At 40.3% G+C, this 25,716-nt stretch overlaps 2 protein-coding genes across 2 annotated transcripts; both read left to right on the top strand.

Moving 5' to 3' along the window:
- The first annotated feature begins 108 nt into the window (after positions 1 to 108).
- LOC110856755 (phosphate carrier protein, mitochondrial) lies at positions 109 to 3,083 on the top strand. Its single transcript, XM_022105295.2, has 7 exons — positions 109 to 247; positions 1,225 to 1,390; positions 1,462 to 1,628; positions 1,710 to 1,946; positions 2,237 to 2,415; positions 2,502 to 2,782; positions 2,854 to 3,083. Exons 2-7 carry the CDS (start codon positions 1,237 to 1,239, stop codon positions 2,919 to 2,921), a joined length of 1,086 nt encoding a protein of 361 aa, XP_021960987.1. The 5' UTR covers positions 109 to 247; positions 1,225 to 1,236; the 3' UTR covers positions 2,922 to 3,083.
- Positions 3,084 to 6,357: 3,274 nt separating this feature from the next.
- On the top strand, positions 6,358 to 25,119 carry LOC110856775. The gene is made up of 12 exons (XM_022105320.2): positions 6,358 to 6,630; positions 19,876 to 20,029; positions 20,092 to 20,253; positions 20,372 to 20,473; positions 20,568 to 20,740; positions 20,832 to 21,020; positions 21,100 to 21,351; positions 21,480 to 21,647; positions 22,228 to 22,542; positions 22,776 to 23,149; positions 23,217 to 23,700; positions 23,968 to 25,119. Exons 2-12 carry the CDS (start codon positions 19,897 to 19,899, stop codon positions 24,559 to 24,561), a joined length of 2,946 nt encoding a protein of 981 aa, XP_021961012.2. The 5' UTR covers positions 6,358 to 6,630; positions 19,876 to 19,896; the 3' UTR covers positions 24,562 to 25,119.
- The last annotated feature ends 597 nt before the right edge of the window (positions 25,120 to 25,716 follow it).

Below are 25,716 nucleotides of genomic sequence, written 5' to 3' on the forward strand. Positions count from 1 at the left end.
AACCCTTTTTTCTGGGGGACGTTGAGATTGCTTTGTCTTTTTGTGAGCGTCGTGGGGCCCCATCTGGAGGGGGACCGGTGGTGGGGACATGCCCAATTGACAGTCCAGAGCCACTTTATATCAGTTGGCTGGCAAGGCAAATCTCACGTTTCTGCAGTGCAGGCAATCCTTCTTTTCTCTTCTCCATCTTGAGCAGGTAGGCCGGGCTAAATTCTCTTCTCCCAGATAACCACTCCACCAATTCCAGGTAAGCACACATTTTCTCGATAACCTTCTTCTTCCTCGGCTCGATAAGCTACCCCAGTCACGGTTATCGTTACAAATCTCCAGGGCCGACCGGCGTTTGTGGCCGTGTCGTTTTAAAGATTTTATTAAAGGGTTTAAAGTATTAATTTAATCTTGAGATAATCTTTGTTTAAGCCGAGGTTTATTAAAGGATTAGATATTTAGGGGCATGAGGGTTAAAGAAAGTAGCTAGAGAATTGCAAGATCCGTGTGAAAATAGCTGTTTTTTGGTAAAAATTTGCAATTTGTAGTTGTAAAAGTAAATGTACTTCTGATTTGCATCTGTAATAAGGTGTTAATTCATATATAGTTAATGAATGGTTGGTACGTCATATAGAAAAACCGGACGTCAATTGCTGTCGTCTAGCACGTGACTTAAAAACGTATGATAAAGGACACATGAGTTCATGTCCTACTTTCATTTGCATTTGTTTAGCGAGTAGAATAGCATAGACAAACCAATAACCAATCCATCGACAAATTAGCAATTGATTAAATACACGGCAGGGTTGTTGCTTTACGCAGATACATAGATTGCATAATCGAGAGTTGTTGAGCGGGTTGTTAGTTAAGTTTAATTGCATCATAGACCGTTCGAATGTCCATGATCGTGATCTCCACGTGACAAGGCGTGCCAATAACCGCTTCCTCCTCTCCTATGGATAAATATGACGAGATTTTTTAACTAAAGGCATTAGTACAGTACATTTGGTACATTCTGCTGCTACTGCTGTTCCCCACTAACCTATATCGTGTCGTAGTGGTGCTTCTGGTGGTGGTGCAAAATTGCATGTGAAAGTTCAGTTCCGAATGTCTCAAAATAGCTCCGGAATAAGAAACCCACACCACCAGTCTTATTACGCTAGAAGCATACTTGCCAACTGTACTTTGTGTGGTTAACTTTGTGATTTACGACAAAAAAATATTTTATTTTTCCAGTAAATTAGCAAGATGATTGAAAATTTATTTGACGCTGCCAAGCAGAACCCCTTCTTCAACCCGTTTCAAGTTGCCAAGTGCAGCAGCAGCAACAATGCCGAGCTGTCCTTGCCAAAATCGACGGTTATCCCATCGAGAAATATTGCTTTTGCTGCTGCAGCCACTGGTAAGGAGTTAAATATGAGCACAGTTTTATCCAGGATTTTTGATAGAGTTTGAATTAATTTTGTTTTGCAGAGCAATATTCTTGTGAGTATGGATCCATGAAGTACTATGCTCTGTGTGGTCTTGGGGGTGCTATTTCTTGCGGATTTACCCACACCGCCGTCGTACCGTTGGACTTGGTCAAGTGCCGGCTTCAAGTGAACCCTGACAAGTACAAGAACATTTTCAATGGATTCAGAGTATGTTTTGGATACGATTTTTTAATGATTGTATGAGTTTTTAGTGGTGAAAGTAATTCAAGTTTATTTTTTTCATTAAAGGTCACCGTGAAAGAGGATGGCGCTCGAGGCTTGGCCAAGGGATGGGCACCCACCTTCATTGGCTATTCAATGCAAGGATTGTGCAAATTTGGCTTTTATGAACTGTTTAAGGTCGTCTACTCTGGAATGCTGGGAGAGGAGAATTCATACTTGTGGAGAACATCGCTCTACTTGGCTGCATCTGCCTCGGCTGAATTTTTCGCTGACATTGCCCTGAGTCCAATGGAAGCCGTTAAAGTGAGTAAAAATACAGATTAGTTTCTGACAAGTTACTTAGCACGCTCCTTAGATCCAGTCTCCAAGCGGTGGGGAATGAATGAGTCATAAGTGTGCGAAAATACTTTGCTTCCCCTTCAAGAACTAACTCGAACTCACAGTTTCTGTGTAAGCAGAAAGCTTTTATTGAGGGAGAATTGTTCTTTTTGGGGACACTCGAACTACACGAGAATAATTTTACTAATAATTATTGTCACAGTTGAAATATTCCTCTCATTTTAATGTAAATTTTCATTATCATTGATACATAGGTCCGAATTCAAACGATGCCCGGATTTGTCAGCACTCTACGTGAAGGTGCTCCAATTATCTATCAACAAGAAGGATTGAACGGCTTCTACAAGTCACTTGTTCCTTTATGGATGCGACAAATTCCATACACAATGATGAAGTTTGCTTGCTTTGAGAGAACCGTCGAACTCTTATACAAGTAATTTCATATTAATAAAAAAATCAGTAATGAATTCAATTTTTACGATATAAGAAAAACTAACTTTTAAAATTATATATTTACAGGTATGCTGTACCAAAGCCTAGAGCAGAGTGCACAAAGGGCGAACAGCTCGTCGTAACCTTCACCGCCGGTTACATTGCTGGAGTTTTCTGCGCCATCGTCTCCCATCCCGCTGATACCGTGGTGTCTAAATTGAACCAGAAGAAGGGAGCTACCGCATCCTCAGTTGTGAAGGAGTTGGGATTCGCTGGTCTATGGAAGGGACTTACTGCTAGGATCATTATGATTGGTACCTTAACTGCCGCTCAGTGGTTCATCTATGATGCTGTGAAAGTTGGTTTCGGTGAGTGACGAAAACAATTTAATGCAAAAAATTTCGATAGAAAAGTATTAAAATGCATGTCTTTTTAATAGGTCTCCCACGACCCCCACCACCAGAAATGCCAGAATCCTTGAGGAAGAAATTAGAAAAGTCCCACTAATTTCAACACATTGATGCAGTCTGTGGTAGAAGAATTTAAGGAAATTTCAAACACGTAGACCTAATTTTATTTCGAAATATATCTTCTTCGGATTCTAATTCACCTATATAAACTCCGAATTGAGTTCAAGATCCAATAAACGGTCAGAGTATTAGTTAGATATTTGAAATAGTGTAAAATCATTGTCATATAAACCATGTGCAATCCCCTCATTGCAACCAAACATAACTGAATCTTGGGACATTTTGCCACCACTTTTTTTCTTTTTTCAAAAACTAACCAACATCTGTTTCCACAAACCCTTTGAGTTTGAAGGGAGGGGAAGGGTAAAGATAGTAATAAACTTCAAAGGACCTCTAAAATACGCTCCTTCCTATTTCCTAGTTCGTGCCACAAAAGCATCTTAGTTTACGAACCAGGGTTCTCACTGTTTCCTACGAGTATGCATTTCCATCAAATTATTGTAATAACCAACCACATTAGTCTCCTCATTTGCATATTAAAATTTAAATATGCATCTAGACCACTTAAGTACTGAACCAAATAATCTGCATACACAGTACACACACATCACACTTTCCATCACATTTCATCTCATCAAAGGTGAAGGTTATTGCATTATTCCAAAACTTGTATTATTGTCATTCGAACAATGATAGGAAATCGGTCTCAACCTCTTCTCAGCATAGATTAGAAAGGCCATCATAACAGGCAGGCAGGTGTCACAACCCAACCAACGGACCATTTCCACTACGTACAACTTGGTCCTCCTCCAGTTCTACAAACAGTAGCAGCAGCAGCAGCAGATGACTTAAAAGAGATCACTACGACTGTTAACGTCTTTTGAACCCAACGCACACACACCTTCTTCTTCTTCTTCAGACTTGGAAATGGAGCAGGGCTTCTGACTGACACACTTCAATAAACAATGAATGAAATGAAAGCAGCAGCAGCAGCATGCATTGTGGCCAAATGCAAAAAACCGGAAGCGGCTGCAGGGAGCAGAGAGCTATCTTCCCCATCCATCCACATCCAAATAAACAGGTCTATACTACGGATATAGATAAATAGCATCCCTCCCTACAAATAGATATCTTCTACCCAGCAACTTTTATTTTTTTCTCTCTCACTATTTGTATTGTTCTGACACACTCGAGAACAGTGGCCGCGGAAGGGCAATGTCCCCACGGTTGTTCGATGTCGACATCATCTCCCCATCTTATATAAACCCGGCCCTACAATGTTAATGTCCCCACGGCTTCCGCGGCCACTGCTCGACGAGCGAGAACAATTAATGTCCTTTTTTAAAACGGGGTCCTCATTTTCATGGTCATGATAATTTTACTCCTCGAATGCTGCATTGCACACGTGCTGCTGCTCCTGCTCACCTGAAAAGGAAAGTATGGAACAAAAAGTTTTTAAAAAGTTTTTTTTTCTTCTACAAGTTGCTCAATCTTTTGCTGAGAAGTAATAAATATAAAATTTGAGACGAGTGAATATTCTCATTTTCCGTGAGCTGCTTCTTCATTTTGGGAAACGAACGAAACTTGTTCAGCTTCGTCAACTTCTACTCAACTGTGAAAGCAATTTTTGACAGGATGTTGTCCAATGTTGGGTGGTTTTTAGTGATTCAAATTCACAGAGAGAGGGTTGCATTGCGTTGCATCATGTGAATCATGGGTTCATTTTTGGTTGTAAAAAAATCATGGATAGGCAGACATGCACAAATTTTAGGATGCTAATTTGAGCAGTGTTTACAACAAGTATGAATATTATCTCGGTTCTTATTGTTCTGCTGGAGAAGATGATTCGAATTTTGTGAAAATTCAAATTTTTAAGAAATTTCATACGAAGACATTCGTGTTTTGATTTCTGAGCTCCAGATCTTTGCAGTGTTTACAAGTATAAGTATTATATTTCTTTTGACTTATTCTGGTCGAGAAGGTGCTTGAGTATGCAAAATTTTGTGAAAATTCAAACTTTTTCGAAATTTTCCTACATAAGCATTCATGTTTTGAGTTTTTTATGATTTTTTAGCTCCAGATCTTCTTTCATGGAAGGAAACCAACTGCAAAAAGCACACATGGAGTTCAAGTCCGTTACGATTAAAAGACAAGAATACTCTCTTCACTGTTACCAACCAGTGACGAGAAAAATATAATGATTTGCCTCATTATCATCATCATCATCATCGTTTCATTTCATGTTGGGAAAGCAAGTTCCGTAACACGTTTCTTAATAGGAGTGAAGTGAATCCATCCTTCCTCCAGTCAGGATGGAAATGGATGTCGTTAAGAAAGACGATTTCCATCCTTCCACCAACCAACAAACGTAGTAAACTATCAACTTTTCTGATTGTGTAACTGAAAAGTCTTCACCAAGGCATACACACTTTCCTGACTCGGTTAGAATTGTTACGTAAAGAAAAAGAAAAGTGGTGAACTGAGGACAAGATATTATTGCAGTCGTCGTTGTGTTGTTTTTCTATTTTTTCTATCCACGTTCACTTGCTGGATGTGTATATGAAAGGTATAGTATGTCAGCAGACACTCCAATGTTAAATAAAAATGCTCGTGTGGCGAAACCTTACAAGATAGAAAGATAAGGTAAAAGAACTTTATGACCGTCTCCCAAATCTAGGTATAGGGCACGCATACCGTTTTTCGAAATTTTGAAACGTTTTTGAAATATGCACCAAAACGTTTTGTTTTACAAAATAACACTAAATACCACCGTAAATGATTTAGGCCAAAGATTAAAAAAAACCAGCGACAGGGTTATATCCACAGGTGGAATAGCTACAAATTTTAGTCGGAAATTTTTTTCATATCATGCCTCCTTTTGGCGCGAAAATTCAAAATGTCGATTTTCGGGTCGTGTCATTCTGACAAGGGTAGCATGAACAAGATTGACTTTTTGAAGATATTGCAACTAGATAATTATTCCTCAGAGCTATGTGGTATTTCCTCTCATAAACCATTTTTCGAAATGCAGCTTGTGTCTGGCGCTAAGTTCAAAGCTTTGAAAATTTTCGGAATTTCGGCTGCAAATTTCTTACCAATACTACAGCCAAGATGTTACATTCTAGCGACCGAAGCAAAGTGGGACCGTCTTTGGAATGGCCCACCTTAGATTTCTCCTATTTACAACTTATTCGAAATCGACCTGGTTTTTGAGCTATGGCGGGATATCCAAAATTCGACTTTTAATGGGCATAATCGTGGGATATAACGTACTTAGTGTTAAAAAATAGTTCTTTTCCGCGGTTTTACCGCATAACTTGTACTAAATGCAATTCCACCAACGACTAACTTGTTCTTTTAACAGGGTAGTAAGTCGTATATTTCTTGGTTTTATACGTCGGGGCAAAATAACTGGTTGGTTGGTGGTATAGCTTTGGATGGTGCTTCTCAGTCGCGTGTGCGGCTGACGATTCTGCAGTCAGTAGCCTGCCAGCGTCTCAACTGCGTGGTCACGGAAAGTTGGGGCTCGTTGTATTTCTATTTTTTTCAAGGGAAACCTTAGCTTAACTTAAGTTGAAAAGTGATATTCTACGTATTCTGCTTAGTGATTAGTGCAGGTGGTCATTTTGATTGAGACTGAAAACAATAGCTTGACCAGACCAGAGAGTGTTTTTGTGGCTGAATAATTAGTGAAGGACACTCTGCAAGATTCATCCATCACTCCGGAGTGGAAACTATTTAAGCAGGTGAGAGCCATAATTGGGTTGATTCGTGGCATAATTTGACCCTGGGGAAAAATTCGTTGGGTTGATTTTTTTGGTGAATTTTATTATTTTGAAAAGTTGAGATTATGTAATCTTGACTGGATAAAAGAGAGAGATATTTGAGAGATGAACTTATTCTGGGGAATTTCCGTTGGAAAATTGGGAAATCCTAGAATTGACAAACTTTTGGCCACACTTTCTTGAAAATTATTTATTTATCTTCACTTTTCCTACCTAAATGTAAGGCAAAACGGAACGGTTTTATAGTCTCATTTTAGTACGAGCTACACAATTATAGCGAAGAGATGAATATTATTCATGAAATCTCTTTGTATGCGTGGAGTGAGCGACTGAAGAAGATAAAAAAACCTGGAAAAAACGAGAGACGTTTGAATAAGACAAAGTTTTAAACTGCCTGCATTCGAGTCCATTTTTACATTTCCTTCCAGCCTGGTCATCATCATTTTAGCCTTAGAGTTACACCTGCATTTGGTTCCTTATTTTCTTCCTACTATTACTTCTTCTCGAGGTGCAATTTAGAGACGAGACGGAGACACAATTCTCGAAAAAAACGTAGCAATTGCCTCGCTGCTTGCCGGAGGACAATTACAAAAATCTTTCTCACTCTGGTCTGGCCTGGCATCCTGTAGAAAAACGCGTTCCTCAAAAAAGCAATAGTGCAGAACTTGTCCATATTTACGCCTCCTTTTCGGAAGAAGAACTAGCTAAGCTAGCTAATAATATAATTTTTTAAGGGATGTAAAAGTAAAATCGTGTCTGTGTGACGACGAGATGTTGAAATTAGGCGTCATGTGTTGGCGTTTTTGTTACCTGGCTGAACTGGACAACTAACTGCCACTTCGGAAGAAGAGCAGAAGGGAGTCGTTAGTCGTTGCTGGAGAAGAAAAATGGTGGTTTTATTATTAAACAACTGGCACTTTGAGGACGACTACTGTGTTCCGTAATTTGTATTGTATTTGAGAAAATATAATATCGTCCAAGAGACGATTTAACCCGTCATTAAAATCGCGGTAGTGCTCCTCCCTCAGTGGCCTCGGCAGAAGCTGTGGGGACATTGCTATCGTAGGATGGGGGGAAGGGACGGGTTTATATAAGATGGGCACATGCTGCGGACATCGAACAACCGTGGGGACATTGTCCCTGTCCGCGGCCACTGGTGGGCAGTAAATAAATAGTAGAAGTGGTGTTTTATTTTATTATTTTTGTCATTCCTTGTTAACGACATCGACCATTTTATTACTCTTGGATTACACATAATAATAAGTAAGTGCTGGATGGAATGGAGAATAATTGGGCAACGATTTATTTTTCGGGTGCACGTCCTCCTCGTTGTGGGGTCATATTGAAAATTATTATTCGTTAATGGGAGGATAGATTAAAAGTAAATCGGTCTCTGTACCTCGTATTATTTGTCAAATGGGAGGGAGGAGGTTAAAATGTCAAACCGAATAAGAGTCGAGTCGTTGAGCAGGAATATTTATTTGTGTGTTGCACCTGGATTATTTGGCTGTTCTTCTATTCTATCCTCTGCACGTGGGAATATGATAATGGTCCCCTGGCTGTTATCTCGGGTAGAGGGGAGGAAGTGACGATTTCCGACAATTAAGCAATACCAACCATACACATTTTCTTACCTAATCGTCATGGAGTTGGATCGCGAGTTGGAGTACGTAAATGATAATGATAAGTAGTTTATTAGTGGTTTGAGTGACAATGACGACGACGACAAGATGTGCAAATTTCCTCTCCTTTCCGTGTCAACATAGTAAAACCAAACCATCCATTGTAGAAAAAGAACCAAGTACATAATAATGACTGCCTCGTCCTTCCTCTCCTTCACAGTGGCCGCGGAACAGAACAAGGGACAATGTCCCCACGGTTGTTCGATGTCGGCATCATCTCCCCATCTTATATAAACCCGTCCCTTCCCCCCAATCCTGCAATGCTAATGTCCCCACACCTTCCGCGGCCACTGCTCTTTCATGAATGGAATATTATTACGAAGCTCGAGGAGTAGTCGTAGCCGTGTGTTGTGTACCTTTTTCCCAAAAATTCTCATGTCATGGTCAACGATTTCTTGGCAAATGTAGACCTGAATCAACTCCTTCCAGCCGGACTTTTAATGAATAAGCTCCACTCACTCCACTCCACAACCACCTGATAAAGTTCTTTCTTGCTTAATAAAACTTGGAAATCCCAACCTTGCGGTTTGTGTTGTTTCTTGGGAAAAAATTGCACACCGTCCGTGGAGTGGAAACAATTTAACAAGTTCAACAAGAAAAGAGCAATATTATATACTGCAAAAAGTGGAAATGAGATGAATCACTAGCTTCTGAGTCAACGGCATATAAAATATAATGTGTTCGTTCAGGTCCGCTTTTTACCCTCGGCTTGAGTGAAGAAGTTTAAGTAACTGGATAAATTGATTCAATGAAAATGATGAAGCGAGTCATGGACGGGTTCTCGGATTATTGAAATTAATTAAGCTCATCATGAACAAGCACGTTACGTGTTCATTAAGAGAACTTCTGGGCTGCCTTTTATGTGTCATCATCATCCATCAGAGAGTAGTAAAGTTCACTTCATAATCAGCTCGGACGACCCTTTTGAGCTACTCGTCCTCGTGCATTATACATTTATCAATTTGACTTTGGAAAGTGTTGAAAGATATTGAGGAAACAAGAAGAGGCCGATGAAATGAAAGTGAAGTGGATCGATTCCAGACTCGACAAGAACAATCGAGGAGCTGAATATTACAGTTTATGCGGAGGGGATATTAAGACGAATTTTAGCGTAGTTTGCTGTTCTTCTTGTTCTGATGGTCAGTCGCCGCGGAAGGGTGCGGACAGATGGACAATGTCCCATCATCTGCCCATCTTATTTAAACCACTCCCTCCCTTATCCTACAATGTTAATGTTCCCAGATGTCCCCACACCTTCCGCGGCCACTGCTATACTGCTGGTTATTATTGTGCACCGAGAGACAGGCCGGGTTCAGGCGAATTTATTGTATTTACATCGTAGTGGAACAGGACGAGGAAATATTTACAATAAGTGTCTCCTCATATTTATGACGAGAAAAGGGACAATCACTTGCTTACGTACATCACAGAGTTTTGGTACAAAAGGCAACGTGTAGGCGAGAGTTTGGTTGTTGAATTGAATTGGAGGTGTACCTATAAAAAATAGAAAAACGGGACAATACCACCGAACCACGGACGACCTGCATGGGGAAGGAAGAAGAAGAAGGCCGGAAGGAGGTTGACATTGCTTGCAGGTGACTATTGTTGGAACACAATGGTCTCTGTTTCTTCTTCCTCGGGCCTGTCATTCATTCATTCATTGATAATCATCGTTGGGGGAGACTTTTTATGAAACGTCACATTATGTGTCACATTATCGGTAGCTCGGGTGACGTAAAGGATGCCCTGTCAGAGATGGATAGATGGACAGTAGTAGTTGGACCCCCGCCGGTATTGTTGGGTATGGCCATGTATGTATGAAATACGTTATGACTCGTAAATAAGGTGGGTACACAAAAAGCAGTGTGGGTTGAAAAAGTACTCCGGAATCCATAAAAGTGCGAGTATTTATTGAATGAAAATAAGTTAATTGCTGATTACTTCCAGTCCAGCAAGTATATCCGTGTACCCTATACTCTCCTCTATTTAACCCTTCTGAGTAACAATTAGTGACGTTTTATTAGGATCGAATCTCACATTTGTGCTAGGCTTACCTTACCTGCACCAAAATGCACATAACACAACGAACTCTACCCTACCCACCAATTTTCCCTGCTCCACGTTATATTATACTCTTTTATGGATGGAAGTGGATTTGATGATGATGATGAAAGCATACAATTACTAATGGAAATTTGCAACAAAGTCGTAAAATTGAGGTTATTTGAGAACCTGCCATTCATTCTTAATGTTTCCACACACGATGCAATTCAATCTGTCAAGATTCCATCAAAAAAGTGGCCAAAATTCTCAGCCATGTATGTGCAAATGCCTACCTGGTCCACCCACCCGCTCACTTACTCACCCACCCACCCACCTAAACCTATTCCACTCTCTTTGGGAATGAATGTCCTCATTTTTATTTCGCTAACTGGTAGCTGTTGAAAATTGGTCGCAGTATCGGAACGTAGGGAAAAGTGCGATAAGAAAGTAATGGGAAGCTTGCGTGTTTGTGAGCTTGATTTTCAGATCCAAAACTAAAAACTTGCTAGCCTTATTTGCTTTACTTTACTTGGCTATGTGAACAATGTAGGTAAGTTGTAAGTGCTCATTTTTCCAGAACACGGACAGTGCCCGCGGAACGAAGCTTGAGGGGACAATGTCCCCACGATGTTCGCATCATCTCCCCATCTTATATAAACCCGGCCCTCCCTTGTTAATGTCCCCACGGCTTCCGCGGCGACTGTATCTACATAAAAGTATAGTTTTCCATTTTCAGACAATAATCTCGCACTCGGCCGAATTTATTTCGATGGCTCTTAAAAACACTTTGAATTTATGCTTAAATTATTCTCGGCACGATGACTCTTGATAGTCAGGCATACATTCATACATCGTAAGCAATTTGGTAAAGGCAGGCAACTACTATTTTAGTCACAAAAAGACCAGAATTTGTTTCACTTTTACAATTCATTCTTCATTCTTCGGACCCGGAGTTGGACCTGGACTGGAATTTCGCATGACTACTATTTTTGCCGATTGTGAGTGAATCCAGCTCAATCACTTACTTATTACTTTACAAATAATATAAGTACTTTTACGCATTGGATTTTTTTTAACCGATTAAAAGTAGTTTCTCAGAAGAACAATGGGCTGGCAGCAGTAGGTGTTTTGTTTTACCTGATTTCATTTAAATTCGTTGACTCGTACAAAAAAACGGTGAGTATTCAATGCATGCCCGTGCTCAATTCTGTTAAACTGTAAAAGTCAAATGTGGGACTTTTATTGTCTTCCATTTCTTTGCAATCTATTTAATTGGACGATCTTTTTAAACTTGAGGAGTCCTTTTTGTCTGTAAGTAAATTAGAATTTTTTCAAGTGTGAGATACCTTTGTAAGGATTTATTTGGAGGAGGATAGAATGAGCCATATGCTTAATTTAAGTATCTTAACGTACATTTTTTTTAGTCGTAATTATTTACTACACGTTGAAAAAGACAGTTCACTTCACATGGACAGCACCACCTCAATTAAATCAAAGAAGTCAGTCACTATTATTTCGTCTCCTCTCCTGTAACATGTTTCTCATCAGTTTGCTTTATTTGCTCTGTGTAAGTAAAAAAATAAGTACTACACAAATTACAAGTTGTAATTTACAACCTTCGTTCTTGGTTCTGTCATGATTATAAAGTTGTCTGTACGTATTGTCAACAATTGGCATCGTGTAGCTGATTGTATTCACACTCTTCTTGTTCTGACATTAATTCTCCGAAGTAACACCGTTTTGTGAAGAATGGACGGGGGCAAAAATAGTGAATTTTGCGCACCCTATGTTTGCATTTCACAGAGATTTTACTTATTTACAAAGTTGTATTAGCTTTGGGTGCCAAATTTTGCGTACTAATGAATAAAATTGATGTAGCTTCTTTTAATAAGTGTAAGTATCAATCGGTACCAGTGGCCGCGGAAGCCGTGGGGACATTAAAAGGGGACGGGTTTATATAAGATGGGCAGATGATGCCGACATCCAACAACCCTGGGGACATTGTCCCTCTGTCCTTCCGCGGCCACTGATCCGTACAAGAAGAACGGAAGGAAATGAGGCAAAGAGAGTGAATGAGTGAGAGAATAATACTGCATTTGATACTTAACTTTGACACTAATGCATGCACGTTGGTAAATAAATGTGATATTATTTTTCAACTTTCGGAACTATGTATTTCTCAGGAAGCGTCCTAATTAATATTCGCATGCATAATAACCAACACGTCTGCTATGCACATTAAAGTCGTCGATTCCTTGCATAATAATGACTAACACGATACATAATCCTTCTAAAAACCATGCACGTTTTCTTCTTCCAATGAAATTCATTCATAACTATTTGTTCGTATTATCACATCAAACCTTTCATGTTCAATTTATTAGAAAGCTATGTACGCTAAAACCTCTGTACTCGACTCAATCGCTAGCTTAGCTACGTTATCTTATCCATCGAAGTATGTACATATAAAACAGTTATCATAATACTGCTAGGTAAGAAGAGAGACGGAAAAAACACACGTATCGAATTTTCTCATCAGCAACACTGCAATATGTACGAAGAAACACGTATTTACGATTATAATCCTGCGTGAAGAACAAACTTGAAAACTAATGCCTACCTTTCCGCATGTGAAGTAACTACGAACGATAAGTGAACAACACTTATCTTTTGCTCGTTTACGCAGGTGAATAAGTTATGTATCGTTTTAGAGCGAATTACTGAAGAGATTCTATCGTCCTTGTGCCCCAGCTTGTGCGTTTATGCATGGAATATGTATGTACAAGAAGCTACATATCTAGCTGCACTTTTAAAAAATGGATCGTATTGCGTGATGCAAGATTCATTCACGCTAAAGTGGGTTACGATTCTCATGCGATTACTACATGTAAACTTTTCAGCAACTTTTACAACAATTTGTGCTTTGTGAGGGATGTAAATCAAGTCAGGTCTGTCGTGTGGGGCTATTCTAAGTTTTTTTGTTAAAAATACGAGGCCTTGTTTTATTTTTCTCAGTTTTTTTTGTGTCTTCATCTCATTTCATGCCGGGTTGTCGGATTTCGGAGCATGTATGTAATAAAGGGCTCACCCTTTATTAAATGGGAGGCTTTTGTCTCTGTGAAACTCTGATGAATGCACAATATTGCAGGTCAATACTTGATGGGTGGATGTGATTTTTTGTACAAAACATTGGCGTGGTACGTGCATACGTACGCACTACCCGCGGAGGGAGAAAAGAAGCAGAAGAGACAATAGATTGAAAGGAAAATATATAAAAAAATGGGAGTTTTTTTTATTCTGCTCGATTTTATTTAAGACATGTGGAGCGAGTGAAAGATGTCGAAAAGGGGAGCACAGCTGCTATCTGGTCCATATTTAGGAAAGGGGTAGAAAGAAATAATGTTGCCAAAACGAGGAGTATGCAGGAATTACATATGCACAAGTCAAGTCGGTAGTAAAATTATGACCGATAACGGAGTAAAACATGAAGAAGACGCAGAGTCTGTAAGTTTTTGAGGAGAGGCGAGACGAGACACTCTCCAGAGCTTGGACGGGGTTGAGGGAGGAGTAGCTTAAGCACTTTTGAAACAAGGTTCGAGTTCGAAAATAGATTTTGAAACGGTTTCAACCCATTTTTTCCTCAGAGTTTGGAGGGAAAATGACGTCGCATTAGAAGACTGACACCCACACCCCATGCACCATGCACCCTTCTGGAAAACTACTTATGTACGTTGCGTCTCACTCACTTGCTACACAAAAAAAGCGAGGATTGCACGCACATTTCTTTACATACACATTTCTTCGTCTGCGTGAGTGTGTCTAAAGGACAAGAAGATCTCGAAGGGTTGTTGGTTGGTTGCTTCGTACGACATGAAATTTGAGATCTTACGATGATGTATTTTCCTGGGTCACTCCAAAACCAGATGAGGATGACAGACACCAACCAGAAGTTGTTCTTTGCCTGGTGCCCTTCTCTCAATCTGCGCCACTCAACATGCCTTCAAACATGTAAATAGATGCAGGTTTTGGGGGACGATTTTAAATTCCAGTTCTTTTTAGGCAGTGAAATGAAATGAGGCTTAAACCTGACATCTGCTTAGAACCGTTAGACACCAGATTTTCTCTGACTTTCTCGGATAATTATGTGTACTCCTTTCTTCCTCATTTAAAAAATACACAATTTTAGTACAAACATTGCCAAGCGGTTGGGATTTTTATTGGGTAATAAAGTCGTCCTTAAAACAATAGGATTTGAGAACTGCATACTTATCAAAAGTCTGACTACTAAATGTTTCAAATAGGAAATAAAGTTCAAAAACTAGACAGTTCGTAATAAAAATGAAAAACATATGGATGGATGACATTGTGCATACTATTCGCTTTAAAATTTTACGACTTTCTGTCTCGGTTTATTATTTTTTGTCCATATTTTCCACACACATTGTTTCTTCACTCGGAAGGATTTACTCAGAGTCAGTTTTACTTTTGTTTATATATTCATGAATGCGCATTTCGAGTGTAAGCAGGCTTATATAATTTTTTCATGATCCTTAAAAGGACAAAATTGTATAAGGTTTAACGTCCAACTTTTTGACGCTTTGCAACATAAAAGATAAACATTTGCGTTTTAAAATTCTGACTACTACATATTTATTTTATCCCATTTCGTGACTGTTACGTAATGAAAATAGTTTTTAAAAAAGTGTTAAAAAACTTACTTTTTGGTGGGAAGAAAGTGTCAAGGGAATCGGAAATCACTTTCCATTTCGAGCACGAAAAGGCATGCATCAGTTTCACACGAGGCGGAGGAGCCACGCCATGGAACAGTATCTATCACTTATTTATTAAGTACTTATCATAAAAAGTGCAACTTATTATTATTCCTTTTGCCTTGAGGAGGAGATAAGTCTCACAAGAAATATGAAATCCTGGTTCACACACAATTTATTTACGGATGGATGCAGGCCAAGCCAGTCGTCGTAATGCACTTTTTTTATTTCCTAACCCTAATTAAATCCTGTAACAACGGCATGAAATGAAATAATTTTTTTGATGCGTCTTCTTCTTCGAGGTATGAACGGAAATCAGCATTTTATAATTATTGTAAAAATGAGTTTAAAGCGAGTCATGTTAGGCAAGGCGGGATGCAGTGGCCGCGGAAGGTGTGGGGACATTGAAATTGTAGGATGGGGGGAGGGACAGGTTTGTATAAGATGGGGAGATGATGCGGACATCGAACAATCGTGGGGGCATTGTCCCCTCAAGCTTCCGCGGCCACTGTGATCATGAAAAACCACGGCAAAGTAGTAAACTCTTGGAGTTATGGAATAGTTATTGCGGTGCAATTGTTAAAAGTATGCAAGTAACACGGCTGCTGTTTATTAGGCAAGTATAAGGAGGGTGTGACCGCACCCCTTCTCGGGGGAAAGTGAGATTTTATAGAAGATGGTCACACTTTCGATGCATTTCCGACGGTTTATTTATTAGATTCTGTCTGTGAGTTAACTCTTAGCAAATTATTTATTACTTGGAGGAGGAGGAGGAGGAAAGCCACACTTGATTTGATTCCTGCCAAATGGGACCTCTCTTTAACATCCAAGTTCCATAATTGCCTCGTTAATTTATAAGAGGTGGAAAACACAGATTTGATGACGACTACTACTTGCAGCGTTATTATTTGCAATAAAGATTTGGTTGTAAAATTGAGATTCATGTGTATACGCATCTACATAGATACACTTGCCATTTTCCATTTTATCGTGTGTGGCAAAAGCTTCTTCGAGTTGAATGGAAGAAATTGAGAATTTCATCATTATCGCAGAGTTACCTTGAGATAGCAGAAGAGAGTAATTTTTCCTTAATTTGATTTCGCAACTCGTATTGCTCATTGTAATTTTGTGGTGGGTTTGTTATTTATTTATTCATCTTCTTATTGCGTTTGGGTAATTTGAATGAATCTCGGTGAAGCAAGTGTGTGGTGCTAGTTGGGAAAAAATGTGTAAAATAATAATTTGTTATTTTATTCAAATAATGTATATGCACTTCTGGACAATGAAACAAGTCAAATAGTGCTTAATGCTCAGGATAAAATCCGTTTTTGGATTATTTTCTTCTTTCGTTCCCTGTGTTTTGTCGTGTCCTCCAAGTGAACCTGTCACGTTTGGTGAGTAAGTAAAGTACAAAAAAAGGTAAGCAAGACACGGTGAATGGAGGCATGATTTGACGGGTACTAAGGTACTGACAGTGGCCGCGGAAGCTGTGGGGACATTAACATTGTAGGATAGGGGAGGGCCGGGTTTAAGATGGGGAGATGATAAGGACATCGAATAACCGTGGGGACATTGTCCTCTCAAGCTTCCGCGGTCACTGACTAATAATATCCCCCCGTCCAGTCCAAACCATGACAGGAAGTAAGCTTGGGAATAAAAGAGGTTTCAGCTAATTCACTCTTGAATTTTATACGTTTCCATCCATCCCAATTTTGTGTGTTCAGTCAGTCAGACGACATAGGATTAGTTGAATAAACATCATCTAACCAAATGTTCAGTTCCCTTCGTCACATACTAATTTCACCCGGTCTACAATAGCACACAACTTTTCAATTGTTGTTGACTATAAATCAGACCTATGCATGTACAGATTTTTGAATTTTGACAGCTTTCATACTTCTTTTGGAGACTGACTGGAAAAAAGATGAGAATTATAAGACGTCAATGAATCAAGGGTTGATCTGGATCCCTTTTAATCGGTGCACCTGCGAAAGTATCCTTCAAATCAGGGTGACTATTATTATTCCAGAACAGTGACCGCGGAAGTGTGAAGGGACAGAGGGACAATGTCCCCAGGGTTGTTCGATGTCCGCATCATCTCCCCATCTTACATAAACCATCCTACAATCTTAATGTCCCCACATGTACCCCCGGCTTCCGCGGCCACTGCATGAGTGAGTGAGTGATCCTCTCCTCAGAAAAATTTGTCCACCTACTACCTACCAAATACAAACATATTACCGTAGATGCAAGGCTACTGCACTTTGAAATTTCAGACCAGGCCGAATAATTTGTACCGCTCTGTCAACCACACACTATAATTTATGACGTTGGTTAGTTATTATTTCTTCTCATGGGTTGAGTCAAAAGTCATAAAAAGTATTTGGGTTTATGTCGTCACATAAAATCCATAAAGCCATAAATGCCGTGGTTGCAGTAGGATTAAATAACCAATTTATTTTTTCCATCCATCCATCTATACTTCATCCCTCCGTCTTGTGGTCATGGTTGGGGTTATCTTATCGCTTTTTATCAAAAAGTTTTTTTTAAAGAAATGTCTACATGTTATTTTGGTCGCTTGGTCAAGTCGCCTCGCTGTCTCGCAATAATAGAGAAATATTATTGAGAAGATGAAATGAAATAAATGGTATTGTTGACTTTGACATGAATATCTATCTCTTCAAAAAATGAAGATAATAAATCTTACACATTTATTTCATCTTTGTGAAAAAAATGTGTGCCTTTGTTTGTTTAAAATCCACATCGGGGTGGAAAAAAGGACTCATCTTCTTGAGATACATGCGTTGATGTATTCACACTTTCAGTGGCCGCGGAAGGGTGAGGGGACAGAGGGACAATGTCCCCACGGTTGTTCGATGTCCCCATCATCTCCCCATCTTATACAAACCCCCCTCCCCCTAACTAACTTGTAATTTTAATTCCCCCAGATGTCCCCACAGCTTCCGCGGCCACTGCACACTTGCTTGCTCAACATCAATCATCATCGTCTACGTCTCCCCTAATCTAATCTTCACCCTTAATTTTTAATTCCTGTTTAGTAGAGTACACACAACTTTGCACCAAATTTAAGTAGAAATAAGATTGAAGCGTTGATTTAAAAAACAAGCTCGACACAAATTTTATCTTTGATAAGAAGAAGAAGAAAAAAAGGAATTTTTATAGGTGATTTACTTCAAGGATTCTCTCTACCACCCGGTGTTTCAGACAAAATAGAGGATAAAGTATCTAAAGTGACGTCTTCTTTACTATACTTCACTGTTTCCGAATGATGACAGGCTCAATTTCCTAGATAATTGTTACTCCTGTTTTCTTTAAAGTGGTGTTGCTGCTGCTTCTGTCCGTTTTCATTTTCATTTGATTTTCTACAAGATTTTTTTCCCTCTCCTTGTCGAGTCATCCATAACGGGCCCTTGAGTAAATAATAATATGCACCTTGCAGTCACCCCGGAGGAAGGCGGGGGGACATTAACATTGTAGGATATTGAGGACAAGGGACGGGTTTATATAAGATGATGCCGACATCGAACAACCGTGGGGACATTGTCCCTCTGCCTTCCGCGGCCACTGGCACCTTGGGACATAATTGGTTGTTGGTGCACGTTCAAGAAATTATAAAATGTCAAGTCTACCAAATTTCTAATTTCTTCTCCACTTTTGATGCCGCAATTATTCTTATGTGTATAATTACACGTCGGCATCGGCATCTTCATCTTCACTCGATGATAAGTAGCATAAATTCCGATAAGGGTGAATAACGATGAATAATAAGATATCTAGGTTAATATGGCGAGTGGGAACTAACTAAAATATGAATTTCCGTTTATTTCATTTCACCGATAAAAAAAAAGAACTAATTTCTTTCCACGTTTGCCACATTAAACTCATTTCTTTCTACCCGTTAGAAGGAGAAGAATATGTATGCATGCATTTTTGTGGTTACCTGCTTGCCATTGATCTGTAAATATTTCGAGAAGATGATGATGATGATACTACCGTGATGCCGTGACTAATTGGCACTCGTAATGTTTCTCTCTTTCACTCCTTCTTGTGGGAAAAAAATGGCATCGAAAATAATGCAATTAAGACTAGGAAACACTCCTCAGTCGACAATTTAGGCTGCATGCTTTGCGGGTACGTACGTGATTCGTGGGTAATCCTCGAAATTAGAGAATTATTTGACTCGAGTTTTTTTGATTTCCTAAAAAGAAGTTGTGGAAAGGAGGAAGAAGAAGAAGAACAATGTTCCGTAGTTTGATTGATGGAAGCCGATTATTGGTTTCGTATGTATTCGTCTTAATTAAGATTTTGTTTACCATGTGTGAAATTGCGGATGGATGGATGGATACGATGATAAATTGTGTAAAGCGTGATGTAATTAATTTCATAGTCTGTTTGTCTTTATGTAACGTACGTGTGGAGTAATTTGTTCCTTTGTGTTATGTTATGTGGGGAACAATCGGGGCTGAAAATAGCTGATACGTGTTAAAATAACGGAAAATTTGAAATGAAAACTCATCATGAGGAGAACAGTAGGTCGGGGAAGATTGTAGCTTGTAATTTCTCCTGTCAGAATAATAATTGTCAGTAACAAACAAGATTTTTTTAGAAATCAAGCTTGATATTAATAATTCAAAAAAAAATTTTAATCAACAACAAATTTTTAAAATATCAAAATTTTTGATTTGATTTAGATGTGACACTAAAAGGACACGATGACATTTTCACCATCCAAGTCCATGGTGGAATGGCCACCGGGAAGACGCGGCAGGAAAGTGGTCAGCATCCTGCTGCTCTTTGGTCTGCTGTGGGGCAACGTTTCGGCACATTTGCAAAGTGCAAAACTTGGTACGTACTTGAATCGGTGGCATGAATACCAAGTAATTACCACTAATTAACCGTGTTTTCAGGTGTCCTGGTGGATCTACACGAGCCGATCAGCGGGGATCGGAATGCAGACCGAAAATCGGTCTGTGGTCCATTAAATGTTCACTCGTACCAGAAACTCAGTGCGGTCCAGTGGGCGGTGGAAATCATTAATAACAACTCGTACCCAGGGGAATTTTCGTTGGGTAAGTTCTTATCGTAATAAATCCATGTTAACTTTAAATAAAACATGACTTTATTGTTATTGACTGCGCAATAAATCAATTTTAACTTAAAAAACCTGACTTATTTTGACTTTGACAGACCTTCTTGTCCATGACACTTGTGGAGAAAGTGGAATCGCATCCTCAGAAGCGGCACGACTTATCAAATGGTCCAAGGATAACCCTCAAACGCCGCTCATTGGTAATTATCTAGCTCGTAATTAGTTATCATGAATGGCAAAGTCAATCAATAATTTTAAGCCAAAATTTGCACGCTAATTTTATTTTCTTCTTAGGAGTAATCGTGATTGGGAGTTTGAACAATGAACGAATTATTGACAGTCCATTGGAAAACTTGAATAATGAAAATATTTCGGCAATCGTCACGTTTTCTAAGGCAGCCGGCTTAATGTTGACGAATCATTCGAACGTCTTCACCACGGCGCCCGACCTCTCCGGCGTTACTGAGGTATTTAAACTTATTTAATTACAATTATTTATGCGTGAGACAATTTAAAATAACGGGAGCGAAATTACTATAAATTTGCATTTATTTGCAGGGAATCGTGGCCCTGATCAACCAGTTGGGGGCACAAAACGTTGCAATTATTTCTTCAAGTGCACAAGCCATTAAGAAATTTCAACGGTTGGCGACTCCTCTCTCGATCAATGCGAAGAGTGCGTTTCTCATCCAGAAAGACAACCTCCCGACATTGATGGACATCGTAAAATTTCTCGAAGGACAAGCCGTACGTTTTTTGAAAAACTAATTACCATAATAATTGGCACGATATTTTTGCAAATATTCCTTCACAAATTATTTATTAGAGCACCGTTCAAAGCGTGATTATGCTGTTGGAGTCCACCGAGCTGGAAAGTTTGGTGGGAGACAGTGATGCCCAATCTGTGGAGCGATTTCAAAAGCTAGTCGGACAGAAATCATGGATTCTTGGATCTGTCGGAATGGATAATGATCTCGTAAAGGATTGGAGTTCCAAGTTTCAAGTTAATCTACTCACAATGCAACCAAGGACTTTGATCAATTCAGAATTCCACTCGTATTTCGTGGATAAGCTCATGGTATATAAAATCAAGTTGTTATTAAGCCTTGGCTAAATTGGTAGTGCTACTGAATTTAGCCATCATAGCAAAACTGCATAATAGGAAAATTGTTGAGCAGAATTAATCTAAATTGGAGTAATTCACAGGCCACAATGCCATCAAATGGGAACAAGGAAGCCGTCCAATATATGGAATCCATGTACCACTGTCAGGACTCGAAAACGAATAAGAAGCGTCTCAATAACCCATTGATTCCACAATGCAGCTCCCTCACGAGAACAATGTTGTTAAAGAAGCTGCACCCAGAATCAGACGTAAGTTTGTAGTAGTCATCATTCTTATCTTCTATTGTTGTATGGGACGACGTAGTGCGGTAGTCGCAACTCGTGACTTTCGATAATTGATAAAATGTAAAAACCTTGCTGTGAGTAGAACTTGAGGTAAAAGTGTTATGCAATTAGAAGAGGTTCACTTTTTCCCACGGTGTGAGTACACAATGTACAATAAGATCAGTGGCCGCGGAAGCTGTGGGGACTTTAACATTGTAGGATTATAAGGGAGGGCCGGGTTTATATAAGTTGGGGAGATGATGGGGACATCGAATAACCGTGGGGACATTGTCCCTCTGTCCTTCCGCGGCCACTGAATAATATATATGCTGTCTTATTATATGCTCAGTCAATCAGTAATAATGCTGATAAGGATCACTTTTTTATTACTCTTTTACATCAATAATTTAATAACTTTTGCATATTGATTGCATCGTGAAAAAAGTTGAGTATCTAGAATTTTCCACTTAATCGTACATATGTAATTTAGTATTTCTAATTTATTATGAAAATAATTTATTTGCTCGTTTCTATTAATTGCTTAATCTTCTGAATTGAATTATAGATTGGATTCATCGTGAACGCCGTGTCCGCCTACTCTGCCGCGTTGCGATTGGCTCAACTATCCTGTAATAATGCTACCAGCTCGAACAGCACGGATAACTCGGACCTGTCCGACGAAGTCCTCGCCGCTCTGAGGAGCTTGAACTTACCTGCGAAGGATGTCGAAGAACAGGACGCGTCAGACAGCACGACGGAGTCAACGGTTTCGAGCAGTCATGAAATTGAGGGGACGCAACGACGAATCAACTACTATGGAAAGTTGATCAGTAGGAAGTACGACTTGCTGTTGAGCAGGGCGAATGGGAAGTTATCAAAGGTAAATATAGCAAGTGATGACAGTGGCCGCGGAAGCTGTGGGGACATGTGGGGACATTAACATTGTAGGATAGGGGAGGGCGGGATATGTATAGCATGGGGAGATGATGGGGACATCGAATTATCTTGGGGACATCGAATAATCTTTGGGACATTGTCCCTCTGTCCTCACACACACTTCTGCGGCCACTGGATGTCTAATACGGGACTAATTTCATTTCTAATTAATTTCAGATTGGACAGTATACGCATGAAGATGGTCTAGTTTTGGACGTCATGGTCGGCGTCAAGCTTGAGGGTGGGACGAGCATGCAGGACGGCGTGGTCGAGGGGACCGAAGCGACGGTCAATGTTGAAAAGCCAGGGGCCACAAAGATCAGTATGCGACGCGGAAAAACAGCCAAGACTGGTGGTCAGGAGAAGCTTCTTGGCGAAGGGAGAACGACGGATATGGCTGCCGTGAACGTGCGGAGGATGATGTCCCCTCCGGAACTGTACATTTCTCGAATGTGGGCCATGATTGCGACCGCCGTGTCGATTACGGGCGTATTTATCTCGCTGTACATGCTGGTCTATGTCCTACAACGAATGTGTGACGGGACTCTGAGGTGCATAGAAGAAATATAATAAGCGGTCACTGATATCAACAACTTATCATCTCATATTTTCTTTCAGAGGGAATCAAATCTTAGGGATTTTACTCCTCCTCGGAATCATCATGATCTACTCGAGCGTCGTCCTCTTCGTCCTCCCACCTGGATCCGTGCTGTGCAATTTCAAAGTGTTTTTACCCTCAATCGCGACCGCCACCTGTTTTGGAATTCTGATGCTGAAAGCGATGCAACTTCGATCCCTGGTCTCGCTCGGGTTGGGGGGACGTGTCCCCGCCCTGAACCAGTTTGTCACACTCCTCTTCATCGTGGCCGTCCAGGTTGCGGTGAACGTCCAGTGGTTCTTTGGCCCACACGAGGAAACCTTTCCGACTAGGGTGGAAGTCATGTCGTCGGGATCGTATAAACAGCCGCTAATCCAGGAATGCTTTTACTCGCATCACTCCTTCCTCTATCTCCACTCCTACCTGGGCGTCCTTATTTCCGTCGTGTTTGTCTATGGTCTCTCTGTCCTCAAAATCCGAAGGAATTACAACGAAGCTAAATGGGCAAGTTATCAATATTTAATGTCTTGTGACTTGTCAGGATGTGCTGATGATCAGTGGCCGTGGAAGCCGTGGGGACATCTGGGGACGTTAACATAGGGGAGGGCCGGGTTTATATAAGATGGGGACATCGAACAACTGTGCGGACATTGTCTCCATCCACACTTCCGCGACCACTGCTCATGATTACAAGATGAGGATCATCTCCTACGTACATATGTATAATGTATGCTAATTTCCTCTAATTTGATCCCCCTACTCCGTTTACAGATTACTCTCGCGTCTTGTCTGAGCCTTCCTATCGCCGTAGCGTGGGCCATCGTGGTGCAGGTGGGGCCCGCAAATTTCCAAGAGCCTGCGGCCTGTGCAGCTTTCATCACAACAGCAACGGTGCTCCTCTTCTCAATCTTTATCCCGAAATTAAATACGATTAGTCAGCAGAGCAAAGTTGCAAAAAGGAAGCAGCAGCAGCAACAGACGCTTAAACCTGGCAGTGGTGGCGAAGGACCTCCACCGGGTTATGGTGGATCAATTTCTACAATATTTACTACTCTGTCGGATCGTGGCACGCTACAGAGTCAGTTTAGTCAAAAGAGAGGTTCCCCCCAAAAGCAGCAGCAGCATTTCCCTCCCCATCACAATATTCAGTATCCCCCCCATCAGAATGTCAACCACCACAACCTATACGTCCCCCCACCACCACTGCCGCCACTAATATCTTCATCGAACGGGAAGTCTGTCACTTATTCGCCCCGTCTCACAACCAACTTTTACCACTCTTCTTCAACGGCGACTTCATTAGCGAGAAGTGCATCCATGAAAACACCGTTTTTCGGTGATTCTGGCAGAACGGGTTACCCGTAATTTCATCAGCCCTCCCCCCAACACGTCACTCCCCACTATGTCAAAAATATCCAGTTCCATCCATCCATCCATCCATTAAAATTCTATTTACTGCATAATGTTATAACAGGATTTTTCCTCTACCAACCACCAGTGGCCGCGGAAGCTGTGGGGACATTAATATTGTAGGATAGAGGAGGGACGGGTTTATATAAGATGGGGAGATGAAGAACCATGGGGACATTGTCCCTCTGTCCCCTCACCCTTCCGCGGTCACTGTTTGCCACCACGACCACCTTCCTAGAACTCTCTTGTACATATTTAATATTCTGTTTCACTCACCTTTTACAAATTGTACAGCAGTTTATCTATGTAGCAGAGGGGTAATAGTGTTAAGGATGATTTTACATATTAAGGAAAAAATCTAGGCTAAAAAAGTACGTAGGCAATAAGTAAGTATCACTAACCTAACTATTTTAAAGATATACATATGTACATGATTTTGGTAAAATGAATGCAAATCTAAAAAGTTAAGGAGAACGGAAGAAGAGAACAAGAAAATAAAGCTGTCGACTTGAATGGTGTCTGTAATAGCATTAGCATTTCTTAGCATTTCTCCACGACGCATTTTTTTACTCGATCCTTTACTTTACTTTCCCCAATCTGGCATGTTCAAGAAGAAGAAGAAGCAGAACATGATGACGAGCCATGTTCAATTTATTTCATTAACGACGACGAGATGAATCCATTTGCTCATTTTAAGCTCAGCCTCTCTGTAAGGAAGGACGACCTCAACCTTAGGATTTCGTGGTGTATGTGTATGTACGTGATAAGCAGGGGCCGCGGAAGGACAAGGGGACAATGTCCCCATCTTATATAAACCCGGCCCTTCCCCTCTGTCCTACAATTTTACTTTCCCCACGAAATGGCTTCCGCGGCCACTGGTGATAAGTATCATGTTCTTATAGCCCTACGCAGCATGTTAATCCTTCATTGCATCTTGCCCGATTAATCTTAAGCAAGCTAAGTCCCAGCAGCAGTAAAGGAAAGGGCATTTGATCCTCCAAACTAGTCCCACTCTTCAAGCTGCGAATTGACGAGGGAGATTATTATATGGGAAACTTTGTCCAAGATTATATTTACGGGGGTAATTTATTATACGTAAAATACGTAATT

The sequence above is a fragment of the Folsomia candida genome, unplaced genomic scaffold (assembly GCF_002217175.1).
Source record: "Folsomia candida strain VU population unplaced genomic scaffold, ASM221717v1 Fcan01_Sc017, whole genome shotgun sequence".
Taxonomy (NCBI): domain Eukaryota; kingdom Metazoa; phylum Arthropoda; class Collembola; order Entomobryomorpha; family Isotomidae; genus Folsomia; species Folsomia candida.